General features: G+C 36.9%; 1 protein-coding gene and 1 pseudogene across 1 annotated transcript; both read right to left on the bottom strand.

Annotated features, from left to right (window-relative positions):
* Positions 1-6,179: 6,179 nt before the first annotated feature.
* Positions 6,180-7,803, bottom strand: LOC125657622 (leukocyte elastase inhibitor-like; annotated as a pseudogene).
* A 6,461-nt stretch (positions 7,804-14,264) lies between these two features.
* On the bottom strand, positions 14,265-15,866 carry LOC125657615 (leukocyte elastase inhibitor-like). The gene has a single exon (XM_048888309.2). The coding sequence runs from the start codon at positions 15,571-15,573 to the stop codon at positions 14,449-14,451; it is 1,125 nt and encodes a 374-aa protein (XP_048744266.2). The 5' UTR covers positions 15,574-15,866; the 3' UTR covers positions 14,265-14,448.
* Between the last annotated feature and the right edge of the window lie 356 nt (positions 15,867-16,222).

Genomic DNA, 16,222 nt, shown 5'->3' with positions numbered 1-16,222 from the left:
CTCGACAGCTCTCCTCCACAATGGTCTGTCCGTCCCCGAGCCCCGGAATATATCCCACGTACGAAGGCTATATCACAGCTGGAGGGAAACACGATAGCATATTAATCTAATAAAGTGTATAACTACCCCCAATATCATTTTCACTGGACTGCTGTGATGCTAGAATTTCATGAGAGGCACACAGCTTTGTAGATATCGGGTAACATCACGTGGAGTCCATTAGAAGTAGTACTCACACTCTGTTGTAACAAATTTCACTGATTACCAGTTTCTCCGCGTGGTCATCTGCAATTATTGGTTTTAGATTTCGGAGGATTTTCAGAGCTTCTAAAAAGAAAGAGAGTTGCTTGTTTGAAGATGGATTTAAAATTCACAGATTTTCCAAAATGGTTCTTTGAAAAACTTTCAGAAATGCTGCTTTTCGCACTGACGCTTTTATTAAAAATCTAACAACACTTCCGTTGACTAAATATTTTATTAGATGTTTGGTTGGTTGTATATTATTTAACGCCCCTCTCGAGAATACATGAATTTCCCTCATTAGAGACCTGAACACCATTACCGGTGAAGGGCTGTAAAGTTTAGGCATATCCTTGGTGCTTACTGCCTTTGAGCAGGGAGGGACACCGACTGTGACACGGGACCTAGTTTTTTACATTCTCATCCGAAGGACGGCCCCATCTAGTCACTTCTTCCGACAAGCAAGGGGTACCGAGGACCTTTTCTAACCTGGAGCCCCATTACATGTACAACTATATCTTGTAATCATAAACAGTGAATTGAAATGTTTCCCTTATTTCCGAATCTTTTGTTACGTAACGCAGTACCACGTAAATCCGGTCACGGTAGCTCAATAGAAGAGTGTTAGCTTTGTGACTGGAAAGTTGGGAGTTGGAGCTCCGGTAGTGATAGCTCCTTCGCCAAACGCTCGGCCTTAGAAGTTAGAATCGTGGGTCTTTCGAATTAATCCTTAGAAATGGAGATCGCGACCGACGTGGGCACATCTAGATCTGTTGTACTTCAACTATAGCTGGTGATGTTTCAATATGAATGAAAAATTCTCGAACAAACAATACCACGTAAAGTGATCATTCAGTGTAATACCCAGTTTCAAGTTTCCGTTATCTAAGATGAAGCTTGGGGTAAAAAGATATTGTGACCAACGACACATCTGTGAAATTCTAGCGTGTCTGGTGCGTGATCAATTAGTTTAGGTAACATAAGCACACTAATGATATTCTATAAAATCATTATATCATAGACATATGTTATTCTATATTGTAAGGCGATAATATGTATTGGATAACCAGACCCTGTAACTGACGAAACTTTACCTATCCATCTACAGCTATCAAACTGTGAAGGTAGTGAAGACTAGTGCATGGATTATGTATTTGAAATAAGATATAGTCTTAAAGAACTATGTATGAACACTGCTTTTCTGGACGTCTTAAAACCCAAAATTTAAAGGGTAAATCTAATTTGTCTCTGAAATTTAAACGTATTTGAAGTACAAAGAATCAAAAAGGTTCCACAATTTCTACATTTTAAGTTTGAAACAACAAGTTGTAACTGACGGTATTTTTTCACCCCCTCAAATATGCACCAATACACACCTGTCGGTATAAATAATATGATCCCCAAGATCTAATGAAAAATTCAGCAAAATAAACGAGGAAATATTGCTTAAGAGTATATAATTAGTGTTTCGTGTAAACGGCCATGAATGTCTCGGACGCACTCGTCGTATACTCGGACACGGGAACGATGATCGCCGAAATTAACCGGGTTGTCTCGGACGCACTCGTCGTATACTCGGACCCGGGAACGATGATCGCCGAAATTAACCGGGTTGCTGAGATGGAATCGTGTCATGAATGACTTTAATGTATTATGTTGTGTATTGCTATTTGCACTAAATTGACCTAGATAGTTCTAGAAAGTGATGTTTATTTCATTGACACCTGTGACCGAAATTGTTCTAGAATCGGTGTTATATTTTTACTAGAAAGATGACGTAATGGTTGCATCATTGTCTATCAAGATGGTACTAGAAAATTCATTCCTTTTATATATACACTGAAATTCTTTTGATAAAAAAAACTCTGGTTAGACACTTTTTATGCCTTCTGGGTTATTATACTGGGAACTACGATTTTAGAATTATTAGTTTTGTGTGTGTAGATTCTGTTTGGATTCATTATTCAATTACAGTAAGTTAGTATTTTGCTATTGTTACAATTTTCTTTCAGTTATTAATTGTAAATGAATATTATCAATTGTTTAATTGTCCTTTGTTAGTAAATTCTGCTGCGCTATATGAAGGGTTTGTTCTGACCCATAACAATTATAAGTGTAAAAAAAAAAAAGGAATAATTACGCAAACGTGCCAGTCAAATGAAATTTTTGATAATGAATTTTCTATAAGATTGGCATATTGAATAAATTGTCTACGAATCTGACACTTGCGCAGTGCCTCACTTCCGCACTATCCCGAACTAGTGACCTCTAAGATTAATGTACATCGAAAATTATTGTCAGGAAAACAATAATTCATGAATCGACATTTTCTGTTGATTTGACTGATTCATTACTTCAGATCCACTCTGATTCTATGAAGTTATATATATTCAATAACAAATGTGCCATTCTATTTGTTCTGTTATTTTCAATTTATTTACCGCCAGTTATATCTTACATTGCCTAGCGCAAGTTTACTAAACATCTTTTTTCATGAAAAAGATAATCCGACATAAATTTCGTAAGTTTTAACTTACGATACGACAGTTCTTTTTCACTAATGTGTTTTTAAGTGTCCATCCTAACTTTACGTTTTATCGGCCAACATGAGGAGAACGATTAAATATGAGATGGTTTTAGATACACGATTTGGGTTAACTGCAGGCCAACATTATAAAATGATAAACTTTTAATTATATATTTCAAAAGCCATCATAGTTGTTTAATTATTCTGTTGGATCAAACTACGGTAGTTAAATTTATATTTAATCACAATTTTGATAAACAACATGATATTTCTTTCTCTGAATCAAATTTTTGGTATATTGTAACGTATTGACTTAGACGCCAGCTACGTATCTTGTCTATTCAAGGGTTTGGGGATTGACTTCAATATAACAGTTTTCCTTAATAAATGATGTGCAAAATGATTGAAAACAAAGGCCTGCAAATGTATACTAATAGTATGGCCTAATCTTATCTAGGTTAATAATCACGAAGACAATATGGGATAAGAAATCAAATAGTATTTAATGATTGGGTAATTTGCAGTGGGTAGATTAACACTTACACTGGCCAACCATGGACGGACTACCGGTTACACAGTAGTCTTATACCGTATAGCGGGGTTTTTCCGCGGGGTTATAATATTGGCTTATTTTAACAGTTAGATAGCTTTCCGCCAAAATTTCAATCGCCAAATATGCATTCAATTGCGGCTTCAGTATTTGAAAGAGAGAAAACTCTTCCCTGTCCGCCAAATTTATTCCGCTAAAATTATTAGCATGCCTCTCAGCCAGCAAATCGCCAAATTTTAGACCTGCAGAATAAACCCGCTATACGATATTCAGGACAAACAGTATAAAGGACAGCCCTTCAACTGCTGTGGACACTGCAAGACTTATTCAGGCAGACGCAATGCGCACAACAGCCTGGTCGCCAGGCAGGTCAAGAAGATAAATTACATAATTCCTGAAGGCTAAACTCTGCTGCTGGTTAGCCTCTGAATGGCTTGCCACTCCAAAATACAACATGTAACTGTTATCCTTTCAGACCTTACTTGTACCATACGGTTAACCATTTCTGTAAGCTGACTTCAATGTCTCACTTTAAACACGTCTTCTACCTACAACAACATGCACTGGAATGACAAATAAACACCGGTATACAAACTTTTTATAACTTTTTGTCATGTGACCACAACACGGATGTTTACATCTAAACCATGGCTGTTCACGCTATATATTTCCGGAATATTACAAAATGGAATTTGTCAACTTGTACAATTTACATGTACTATCGTAATGAAAGAGACAAAGCTTTTAAGCTTTTTTATTTAAGCTTTCAAGCGTTTAAGCTTATGGTTCCTTCAAGTAATCAAAATTTGAACTTTTATATTCTCTTTGTTATGCCGTTTTATTTTCTTCTTCATTTTTTAAAACAAATATTATTCGTTACCTCTTTTTAAATATGGCATCAATTTATATATGTACATGTCGTGTGGGCATTCTCATTGAATACATCCATATTTTCTGCATTTATTTTATAACAAAAACTCAAGTGGTGTTATATTTGAGAAATAGTGATCGCTTTTCTACTATGGCTCAGAAATACATGTATATATACAGCCGGTCGTTTTACTATATAACTGCGACGCTGTTGTGACGTCATGGCAGTTTCCAAAACGACCTACATTCTTTTTGCTGACGAACAGGGTGAGATGATAGGGGCATTCTAAATCTAGTTGAAAACAATATTTCAAGCATTTAGTTTGATGTTAATGGACTATATCAATTGTTTTGAATACAGTTCAAGAAACACCTGTCTGTTCATCGCCATGTTTACATATGAAAAGCGAAGATAACGAACAGTGATCAATCTCCTAACTTCTATAAGCAATACAAAACAGAGAGATGGGCAAACACGGACCCCTGGACACACCAGAGGTGGGATCAGGTGCCTAGGAGGAGTAAGCATCCCCTGTCGACCGGTCACACCCGCCGTGAGCCCTATATCCTAATCAGGTAAACGGAGTTATTCGTAGTCAAAATCAGTGTGTCAAGAACGGCCTAACAATCGGTATGAAACATGTCAGACAGCATTTGACCCAATGATAGGTTGTATTGACAAACTAGATCGTTATGATAGGTTGTATTGACGAACTAGATCGTTATAATGACCATAGACTTTGTGAAATGCTGACTTCAATCGAGACTGTTGAAACTCCTGTACCATCAACTTGTTTGTCAGTAGCTTGCCTCGATTTAAAATCTGACTATACGCAGAACAAGCTATTGCGTATCGAATCAGTTGAGAGATATAAACACCATTTGCAGGTGATAATGGAATATTGCTACATAAATATGGGAAGTTGACGATGGAGAAGCTGAAATCATCCCGTTTGTCAAACAGTTGAGTTGTCAGTTTGCTGTTAATATCTACCGTATTGTCTGCATAAATGATATGTTAACTGTGCTACCGTTAGGGCAAGAACAACTATATATACAGGTGCGGATCTAGAATTTTTCTCAGGAGAATGAGTTCCACTTCATGCAAAGTTTTCGATGGGTCCAACTGATACCAAGGATTTTACAACAGGTGCATCTATTATATGTCATGCTGAGGGGAGGGCGTTCTGACAAACTAATTATCCAAGTTAAAAAAATTGTACTCTTTTATTCCCGTCAAAATGTACACTTCCTTGCAATTTATTAAGTGACGTTCAATAATCATTTGCTACTAAATTCGGATACTCTAGAAACTTTATTTCATGGTCTCATTTCGACAATATGTTTCTCTTCTTTTTTTTTATTTTTTTTTTTTACAGCAAATGAAGTTCTATATATAAAATATGGATAAAGAGATCAATGATTTACTTTTCTGTGTATAAGCATTACATGTTGATTGATTTTAACGGTTGTATTTGCCCAAACATGGTAGCGAAGTTCATTTTACACTTTATTGAATTAAAATGTTATGTTCTGTATGTGATGGTATTCGTGTCGCCTTGGTATAGAACTCTTCGGCGACAAAGATTGTATAACGGGTGGAAATTGCTACGATTTTATCCCCTAAAAGGTAGAAAATTATATTCTGCATTTTCAACTTCTGCGGTTGCATGATAGCGACGCATTTAGATAGCATCTTAATGCTGTTGTTTAGTACATTTTGCGATTCGACGCATTTAGATAGCATCTTAATGCTGTTGTTTAGTACATTTTGCGATTGTAATTTTTGCAGATTTTTCTTATCCCATAAATTCGGAAAAACAGGACAACTTAAGAAAATACTCGTTGCGGTATGTCGACGTAATATCAAGACATATAGGTTGACATCCACATGCAGTAAGGTTTCTTAATTGTCTCTGTACCAGTACATGTGAGACTTTGCTTTGTTATAAATGATATCCAAACATTACTCTATTAAAGTCCAACTCAATCAAACCTCAGATGATTTATTCGTCAGATATATTTCTATAAAAGGACTCAATGCATTAAAGAAATTAGAGTTAAAATTTTGCAGGTGTATATCAAAGCAAAATGAACTTTACAATGCAAATTTTCACTGAAAAAATTTGTTGTGTCTACGACTTCAATTTCAGACATTCCATTTTAAAAAATAATAAAACAGTTTGAGTAATTCAAGTAAAAATTTGCAAAACTTTCGCCAGTTACTTGGTTGACTCTTTGAACCGACCAATGAATAAAACACTTCCGGTCGAATTTTCTCTGATAAGGAACAGGAAGGGGTGCTCGGCATTAAATGTCAGAGGTTTTGGTGGAAAACATGACGGTATCATCATTACAGCGGTAGCCGTGGCAGCCTCTGTGCCTTCCTCATTAACTTCTAGGAATGCTTTGTGAATGACGTCAGAAACTAAAGTGTCCTTTGGCGGATTATCCATCATGTCACCAAAATCAGCCTTACTGGAAAAAATATCAGTAATTCCCATCTTTGAAAGAACTTTCTCGAGTTGGAACGAACTTTCCAGTTTGAATTTTGGTATGGAGACAATAACGTCTTTTCGGAACATTTCTTTTGTAAGTTCTTTAAAAGTGTCCGAGGAAAGGCTTGACTCTAACTTGGATAATCCGTCAACCTTATTTGGAAGAACTATGATCATGCTCAGTTCTCTCCCTTGTAGGGGAGACTGAGAACTTTGCAGTCAAAGGAATCCGATATCCCAATCAACCACTTCTTGTTTCCCATGTGCATCATGTCCACCATGCCACTTTTCGTCTCGGAAATGTGAAATTGCTCTCTTTGCGTTCTTGAAGACTGAAATGCGTTTTCCCAATCACCTTTGAAGTAAATTGCATTCGTCAGTACTATCAGCGAAAGTGCGTTAATCCCTCCTTCTGGAATCAGATCTTTAATTTTGTTATTGGTTTGTTCTTCAACCCATACGTTAATTCTTCTTCTGGATCCCTCTGAATTTCCCACGAAATCTAGCAACTCCGCTTCACTAATGTAATTCTCTAACGACTCTTTCTTATATTCCGCTCTAATATCCAGACCGAGTTTGGAAAAGATCCGGTTTGCTATGGCAAGCTTACACCGCTGTTTAGATTTCGATGTTACAGTCTCGTGCAGTTCTTTATACGCTTGATGGGGATCGGAGATTCCGGAGACGCCCAGTGTCTGCTTGATTTGTGACTCAGATTCCCCTTTGGTGCTCAACATGGTTAGCATTAGGGCGGCCGACACACTGTACGGAGAAAGGAAAAGATTGCCATTCCCCTGGGATAAAACTCGGTACAGCTTAAACGAAAACTCGTTCACAGCACTCTCCATTGTACATGTATTAAATCTCTAGCTAGATTTAACGCCAGCCTAAGTACATTAGATTCTTCCTTACTTCCTCATGAAAATAATGTCAGACTGCATACAAGATGTAAATTATTTGGTTCTGTCTGTATTTCCAATAAATCTATTTTTTTTAATCCAAGGATAATTTGTGCGTACACGGTATATCTGTCCTGTAGTAAACCTTGTTAACACATACCGACATAAAGTGGGCTAGACCCTCCCCTGACCTCTGGGATGTAATTTACATCTATAACATTGACCTTTAACCCATGGTTCACAATAAAGGAAATAGATACTTGATAACTGTATCGACGTGTTATGAACAATTGAAGATTGTAATACTTCAATACGGGAAACTCAAATAAAATTTACACAGTGGTTTTTTCTTCTTCTTTTTGGGGGTGGGGGTGGGGGGGGTGTAATATGAATACATTGTCAAGATGAAATTCTCTGAAGGTTCACCTACCGACCGAAACAAAGGCAAATACGAAATTAATCTAATAGCTATTGTACGGTAGATCTTATCTGAAAGTTTCGTACTTTACAAATGTAGTAAGGAAAAGCAAATGCAAGAGACGTTAGTGCCTGTATTGAGTCAAATCTTTTGAAGTAGATTATGTATATAATTAAAACACAAACTAGAATAACTCGCTATAAAAACTGATAATTTCATTTCGTATGTTCAAATTAAGGTAATGATATTCGAAAAGATTTCCTTAAAAACCGTGCTTCCGTCCTCCTTTAACCAAAGTCAGGTTCACTGGTTTGAATATTTCAAATCTATTTCAAGTCCAAAGAGATACTAAAATTGCAAACTTTAATACATGTACACATTTGTAATACCTCCAAATGGTGTGCATATGAAATAAAACTAAAGCACAACGGAATACATAACCACCTATCCTGCTGTATTTAGTAAACCAAAAGTGATAAAAGAATTAGATTTGCTAAATTAGGAAGATGATTTGGTTCCAGCTGAGAAAGCTTGTAACAATATGTCTTTCTTTGTAAGGCTCATTATTACAACTGTATTTTAAACGAACTTGGCATAAATTCCACATTTAGTAATCATACTTATACTCTAACTGTCCTTTCAAAAGATGAAATTCTTCAAAACCATGCCTCAGTTTTAAGTACATTTAGCGGTTTTTTCCCGCGGGGTGATTAAATTTGGCTTATTTTAGCGATTATATAGAATTCCGCCAAACTTTCACTTTCCAAATATGCACCCCTTTTCGACTTCAGCATTTGCAAGAGAGATAGATTATAACATGTCCGCCAAATTTATTCCGCTAAAATTATTAGCATACTTTTGAACCAGGAAATCACCAAATTTGAGACCTGCGGAAAAAATCGCTATATGGTATTCCAGTCAATGGGACAAATGAACGTGCTTTAAAGACTGTAAATGTCATGACTAGTTACATTAATTAGCAATCATCCTCAGATGGTACAGATACCAATTTATTCAAACCATTATCATGGAGGGTAGCGTGGGGTCACAACGTAAATTCTTACATACAAAATTATAAGGAAGTTCTCGAGATTTACTTCTCATGACCAATAATCAATATATGGGAATATAATAACATTTATGTTTAAAGCGTATATATGTGTATTTACCCTGTTGGGGACCTCGCAGAACTTTAACCCGTTGGGGGCCTCAAGTTTGGTAGCCAATCACTGGCTTGGATAGGCATGCGATAGCTCGTGTTTTGCACACGTGAGCCTTTCCATAAACATGGGGTTCAGTGAATACAAATTGTAAAGTGGATCAAAGTTTTTTCATATATAATTCTTTTTTATCTTAAGAGTATTACGATCAAACTAAGTCTAATCAATTTGCTAAGGTTCCTTGTGAAATTGGATCGGGAGTCGGAGTAGGGATAAAATCTGGGATAATTTTTTCACATCGTCAGTTGTTCAACAGGCGTGTTTTAATATGAATAAGGAATATTTGGTTGATGAGGGCAGTTTGTTAATTACAAAACATTGAATTTTCAATTAACAACTTATTCACACATTGACAGTTTCAGCGGCGAGAAGTTTTGGAATGGCGCAAAGAGGTAAAGCGCTGCCAGGTCAAAACTTAAACGCTATCGAAACTTCGTAACTCCATGCACCATTATTACTCCTTCAATATCCTAACTATTTTGCAACCTTTACTCCTTCAACAATCTAAATCGTTCACTATTCCTTTCCCTTGAAAATCTTATTTATGTCTGTACCAGTACACGTAGATATGTTGTATTTATGTATGTACAGTACGCGTGGGATTCTGGTATTTATGTATGTAACAGTACACGTGGGACTGTTGTATTTATGTATATAACAGTACACTTGGGACTGTTGTATTTATGTATGTACAGTACACGTGCGACTGTTGTATTTATGTATGTACAGTGCACGTGGGACTGTTGTATTTATGTCTGTACCAGAACACGTAGATCTATTGTATTGATGTCTACACATTTACCGGTACACGTGGGACTGTTGTCTGTACCAGTACATGTGGTATTATTATATTTATGTCTGTACAGTACACGTGGGACTGTTGTATTTATATATGTACCAGAACACGTAGATCTATTGTATTGATGTCTTCACATTTACCGGTACACGTGGGACTGTTGTCTGTACCAGTACATGTGGTATTATTATATTTATGTCTGTACAGTACACGTAGGACTGTTGTATCTATGTATGTACCAGTACACGTGGGATTGTTATATCTGTGTCTGTACCAGTATATGTGGGATTATTGTATTTATGTCTGTACCAGTACACGCGGTACTGTTGTATTTATGTATGCACCAGTACACTCGGGACTGTTGTATTTATGTCTGTACAGTACACGTGGGAGCGTTGTATTTATGGCTGTACCAGTACACGTGGAACTGTTGTATTCAGGTATGTACAGTACACGTGGGACTGCTGTATTTATGTATGTAACAGTACACGTGGGACTGTTGTATTTATGTCTGTACCAGTACACGTGGGATTGTTGTATCTGTGTCTGTACCAGTACATGTGGGATTATTGTATTTATGTATGTACCAGTACACGCGGTACTGTTGTATTTATGTCTGTACCAGTACACGTGAGACCGTTGTATTTATGGTTGTACCAGTACACGTGGGACTGTTGTATTTATGTATGTACCAGTACACATGGTACTGTTGTATTTACGTCTGTACCAGTACACGTAGATCTGTTGTATTTATGTCTGTACCAGTATATGCTGTACTGTTGTATTTATGCCTGTAATAGTACACGCGGTACTGTTGTATCTATGTCTGTAACAGTAGACGTGGGACTGTTGTATTTAAGTATGTAACAGTACACGTGGTACTGTTGTATTTACGTCTGTACCAGTACACGTAGATCTGTTGTATTTATGTCTGTATCAGTACATGCTGTACTGTTGTATTTATGCCTGTAATAGTACACGCGGTACTGTTGTATCTATGTCTGTAACAGTAGACCTGGGACTGTTGTATTTAAGTATGTAACAGTACACATGGTACTGTTGTATTTTAGTCTGTAACAGTATACATGGGACTGTTGTATTTATGTCTGTAACAGTACACGTGGGACTGTTGTATTTAGGTATGTAACAGTACAAGTGGTACTATTGTATTTAGGTATGTAACAGTACACGTGGGACTGCTGTATTTATGTTTGTAACAGTACACGTGTGACTGTTGTATTTATGTCTGTAACAGTACACGTGGGACTGTTGTATTTATGTGTCTAACAGTACACATGGGACTGTTGTATTTATGTATGTAACAGTACACGTGGAACTGTTGTATTTAGGTATGTAACAGTACACGTGGGACTGCTGAATTTATGTCTGTAACAGTAGACGTGAGACTGTTGTATTTATGTCTGTAACAGTACACGTGGTACTGTTGTATTTATGTCTGTAACAGTACACGTGGTACTATTGTATTTATGTCTGTAACAGTACACGTGGTACTATTGTATTTAGGTATGTAACAGTACACGTGGGACTGCTGTATTTATGTCTGTAACAGCACACGTGGAACTGTTGTATTTATGTTTGTAACAGTACACGTGTGACTGTTGTATTTATGTCTGTAACAGTACACGTGGGACTGTTGTATTTATGTTTGTAACAGTACACGTGTGACTGTTGTATTTATGTCTGTAACAGTACACGTGGGACTGTTGTATTTATGTGTCTAACAGTACACGTGGGACTGTTGTATTTATGTCTGTAACAGTAGACGTGGGACTGTTGTATTTAAGTATGTAACAGTACACGTGGTACTGTTGTATTTATGTCTGTAACAGTACACGTGGTACTATTGTATTTAGGTATGTAACAGTACACGTGGGACTGCTGTATTTATGTCTGTAACAGCACACGTGGGACTGTTGTATTTATGTCCGTAACAGTACACATGGGACTGTTTTTTTTTATGTATTTAACAGTACACGTGGGACTGTTGTATTTATGTCTGTAACAGCACACGTGGAACTGTTGTATTTATGTTTGTAACAGTACACGTGTGACTGTTGTATTTATGTCTGTAACAGTACACGTGGGACTGTTGTATTTATGTGTCTAACAGTACACGTGGGACTGTTGTATTTATGTCTGTAACAGTAGACGTGGGACTGTTGTATTTAAGTATGTAACAGTACACGTGGTACTGTTGTATTTATGTCTGTAACAGTACACGTGGTACTATTGTATTTAGGTATGTAACAGTACACGTGGGACTGCTGTATTTATGTCTGTAACAGCACACGTGGGACTGTTGTATTTATGTCCGTAACAGTACACATGGGACTGTTTTTTTTTATGTATTTAACAGTACACGTGGGACTGTTGTATTTATGTCTGTAACAGCACACGTGGAACTGTTGTATTTATGTTTGTAACAGTACACGTGTGACTGTTGTATTTATGTCTGTAACAGTACACGTGGGACTGTTGTATTTATGTGTCTAACAGTACACGTGGGACTGTTGTATTTATGTCTGTAACAGTACACGTGGGACTGTTGTATTTATGTCTGTAACAGTACACGTGGTACTGTTGTATTTATGTCTGTAACAGTACACGTGGTACTATTGTATTTAGGTATGTAACAGTACACGTGGGACTGCTGTATTTATGCCTGTAGCAGCACACGTGGTACTGTTGTATTTATGTCCGTAACAGTTCACATGGGACTGGTTTTTTTATGTATTTAACAGTACACGTGGAACTGTTGTATTTATGTCTGTAACAGCACACGTGGAACTGTTGTATTTATGTCTGTAACAGTACACATGGGACTGTTGTATTTATGTCTGTACCAGTAGACGTGGGACTGTTGTATTTAGGTATGTAACAGTACACGTGGGACTGCTGTATTTATGTCTGCAACAGTACACGTGGGACTGTTGTATTTATGTCTGTAACAGTACAAGTGGTACTATTGTATTTAGTATGTAACAGTACACGTGAGACTGCTGTATTTATGTTTGTAACAGTACACGTGGTACTATTGTATTTAGGTATGTAACAGTACACGTGGTACTATTGTATTTAGGTATGTAACAATACACGTGGGACTGTTGTATTTATGTCTGTAACAGTACACGTGGAACTATTGTATTTAGGTATGTAACAGTACACGTGGTACTGCTGTATTTATGTCTGTAATAGTACACGTGGGACTGTTGTATTTATGTTTGTAACCGTACACGTGGTACTGTTGTATTTATGTCTGTAACAGTACACGTGGTACTATTGTATTTAGGTATGTAACAGTACACGTGCGACTGCTGTATTTATGTCTGTAACAGCACACGTGGGACTGTTGTATTTATGTCTGTAACGGTACACATGGGACTGTTGTATTTATGTATTTAACAGTACACGTGGTACTATTGTATTTAGTATGTAACAGTACACGTGAGACTGCTGTATTTATGTTTGTAACAGTACACGTGGTACTATTGTATTTATGTCTGTAACAGTACACGTGGTACTGTTGTATTTATGTCTGTAACAGCACACGTGGGACTGTTGTATTTATGTCTGTAACGGTACACGTGGGACTGTTGTATTTATGTCTCTAACAGTACAAGTGGTACTATTGTATTTAGTATGTAACAGTACACATGAGACTGCTGTATTTATGTTTGTAACAGTACACGTGGTACTATTGTATTTAGGTATGTAACAGTACACGTGGTACTATTGTATTTAGGTATGTAACAGTACACGTGGGACTGTTGTATTTATGTCTGTAACAGTACACGTGGAACTATTGTATTTAGGTATGTAACAGTACACGTGGGACTGCTGTATTTATGTCTGTAATAGTACACGTGGGACTGTTGTATTTATGTTTGTAACCGTACACGTGGTACTGTTGTATTTATGTCTGTAACAGTACACGTGGTACTATTGTATTTAGGTATGTAACAGTACACGTGCGACTGCTGTATTTATGTCTGTAACAGCACACGTGGGACTGTTGTATTTATGTCTGTAACGGTACACATGGGACTGTTGTATTTATGTATTTAACAGTACACGTGGAACTGTTGTATTTATGTCTGTAACAGTACACGTGGGACTGTTGTATTTATGTCTGTAACAGTACACGTGGGACTGTTGTAATTGACAAAACACACCAATACAATGATCTTATATCTTAGTCCAATGTGATCAAGACTCAAACTCAAGGTGATTAATTGATCAAATATATTGTGATAAAAAGTACACATTATACATCAAAGAAATTAGAGATAAATTTTTGTAAGTGTATATAAAACCAGATGAATATTTCACAAGGAATGTACACATAAACTTAATAACACCATTCCCGTTTTCTATGGAAAAAGTCTGAGTAATCGCAAGATTTTCACCAGTTACTTGGCTGGCTCTGTAAAACGACCGATGAATAAAACACTTCCGGTTGAATTTTCTCTGATAAGGAACAAGAATGGGTGGTCTGCATTAAATACAATAGGGTCCATTGGCATGCACATCATTCTCATCATTACAGCGGTAGCCGCGGCAGCCTCTGTGCCTTCCTCATTTACCTCTACGAATGCTTTGTGAATGACGTCAGAAACAAAAGTGCCCTCTGGTGGATTATCCATCATGGCGCCAAAATCAGCCTTTCGGGAGAAAATGTCGGTGATTCCCATCTCTGAAAGAACTTTATCGAGCTGGAACGAACTTTCCAGTTTGAATTTTGGTATGGAGACAATAACGTCTTCTCGGAACATTTCCTTTGTAAGTTCTTTAAAAGTGTCCGAGGAAAGGCTTGACTCTAATTTGGATAATCCGTCAACCTTATTTGGAAGAACTATGATCATGCTCAGTTCCTCTCCTTTGTAGGGGAGACTGAGAACTTTGCAGTCAAAGGAATCCGATATCCCGACCAACCATTTCTTTTTTTCCATGTGCATCATGTCCACCATGCCCTTTTTCGTCTCGGAAATGTTAAATTGTTCTCTTTTTGTTCTTGAGGACTGAAATGCGTTTTCCCAATCACCTTTGAAGTAAATTGCATTCGTCAGTACTATTAGGGAAAGCGCGTTAATCCCTCCTTCTGGAATCAGATCTTTAATTTTGTTATTGGTTTGTTCTTCAACCCATGCGTTAATTCTTCTTCTGGATCCCTCCGAATTTCCCACGAAATCTAGCAACTCCACTTCACTATTGTAATTCTCTAACGACTCTTTCTTATATTCCGCTCTAATATCCAGACCGAGTTTGGAAAAGATTCGGTTTGCTATAGCAAGTTTAGCCCCTTGTTTAGATTTGCCCGTCAGTGTCTCGTGCAGTTCTTTATACGCTTGATGGGGATCGGAGATTCCGGAGACGCCCAGTGTCTGCTTAATTTGTAATTCGGATTCCCCTTTGGTGCCCAGCATGGTTAGCATTAGGGCGGCCGACACACTGTACGGAGAAAGGAAAAGATTGTCATTTCCTTGGGATAAAACTCGGTACAGCTTAAACGAAAACTCATTCACAGCACCTTCCATTGTATAAACTGTTATAATCTCAATCTAAATCCAACGACAACTTGCGTTCAGTGAATGAAGTATTCCTTCCGTGTGAAAATGGCGTGAGACAGCACGCAGGATGTAAATTCTTCTTTTCTGCCACTTTTATTATGAGCAATAAAGTTATATTATTAATCCTGGGATAATTTTTACGTGCACAGTATACCTGTCCCGCAGTAAACCTTGTTTACACATGCGTCATATAAAGCAGACTAGATCGACACCTGGAATGTTTATTTACATGTATAACGTACGCGTTGACCTTTAACCCGGGGTTCGCAGTAGGGGAGTGTACAGTGTCACTGAGAATTGTTATAATCCAATGCACCGGGAACACACATAACAATAGTCAGAGTTTCTTATATATATATATATATATATATATATATATATATATAGAATATGAAATTATTCTAAATTAATAAATATAATTCTACAAAGGTTTGTGCTGACAAATACAAAATATAACATTGATAGGTTATTTGTATACATGTAATGCAGCATGGGGAAATAGTGAAATGTTTTGAAGTGGATTATATATATTACAACAAATAAAAAAAAATCGAGTTTTCTAGAACAGCCGTTTTATTTTTATTTTTTATTCAAATCAAAGCAATGAAAAAAATAT

The sequence above is a fragment of the Ostrea edulis genome, chromosome 9 (genome assembly GCF_947568905.1).
Source record: "Ostrea edulis chromosome 9, xbOstEdul1.1, whole genome shotgun sequence".
Classification (NCBI taxonomy): Eukaryota; Metazoa; Mollusca; class Bivalvia; order Ostreida; family Ostreidae; genus Ostrea; species Ostrea edulis.
This window is presented reverse-complemented; position numbering and strand designations above follow the sequence as displayed.

Excerpts from the sequence above, each read along its gene's own strand:
- LOC125657615 (XM_048888309.2), bottom strand. The coding sequence starts at position 15,573 with ATGGAAGGTGCTGTGAATGAGTTTTCGTTTAAGCTGTACCGAGTTTTA.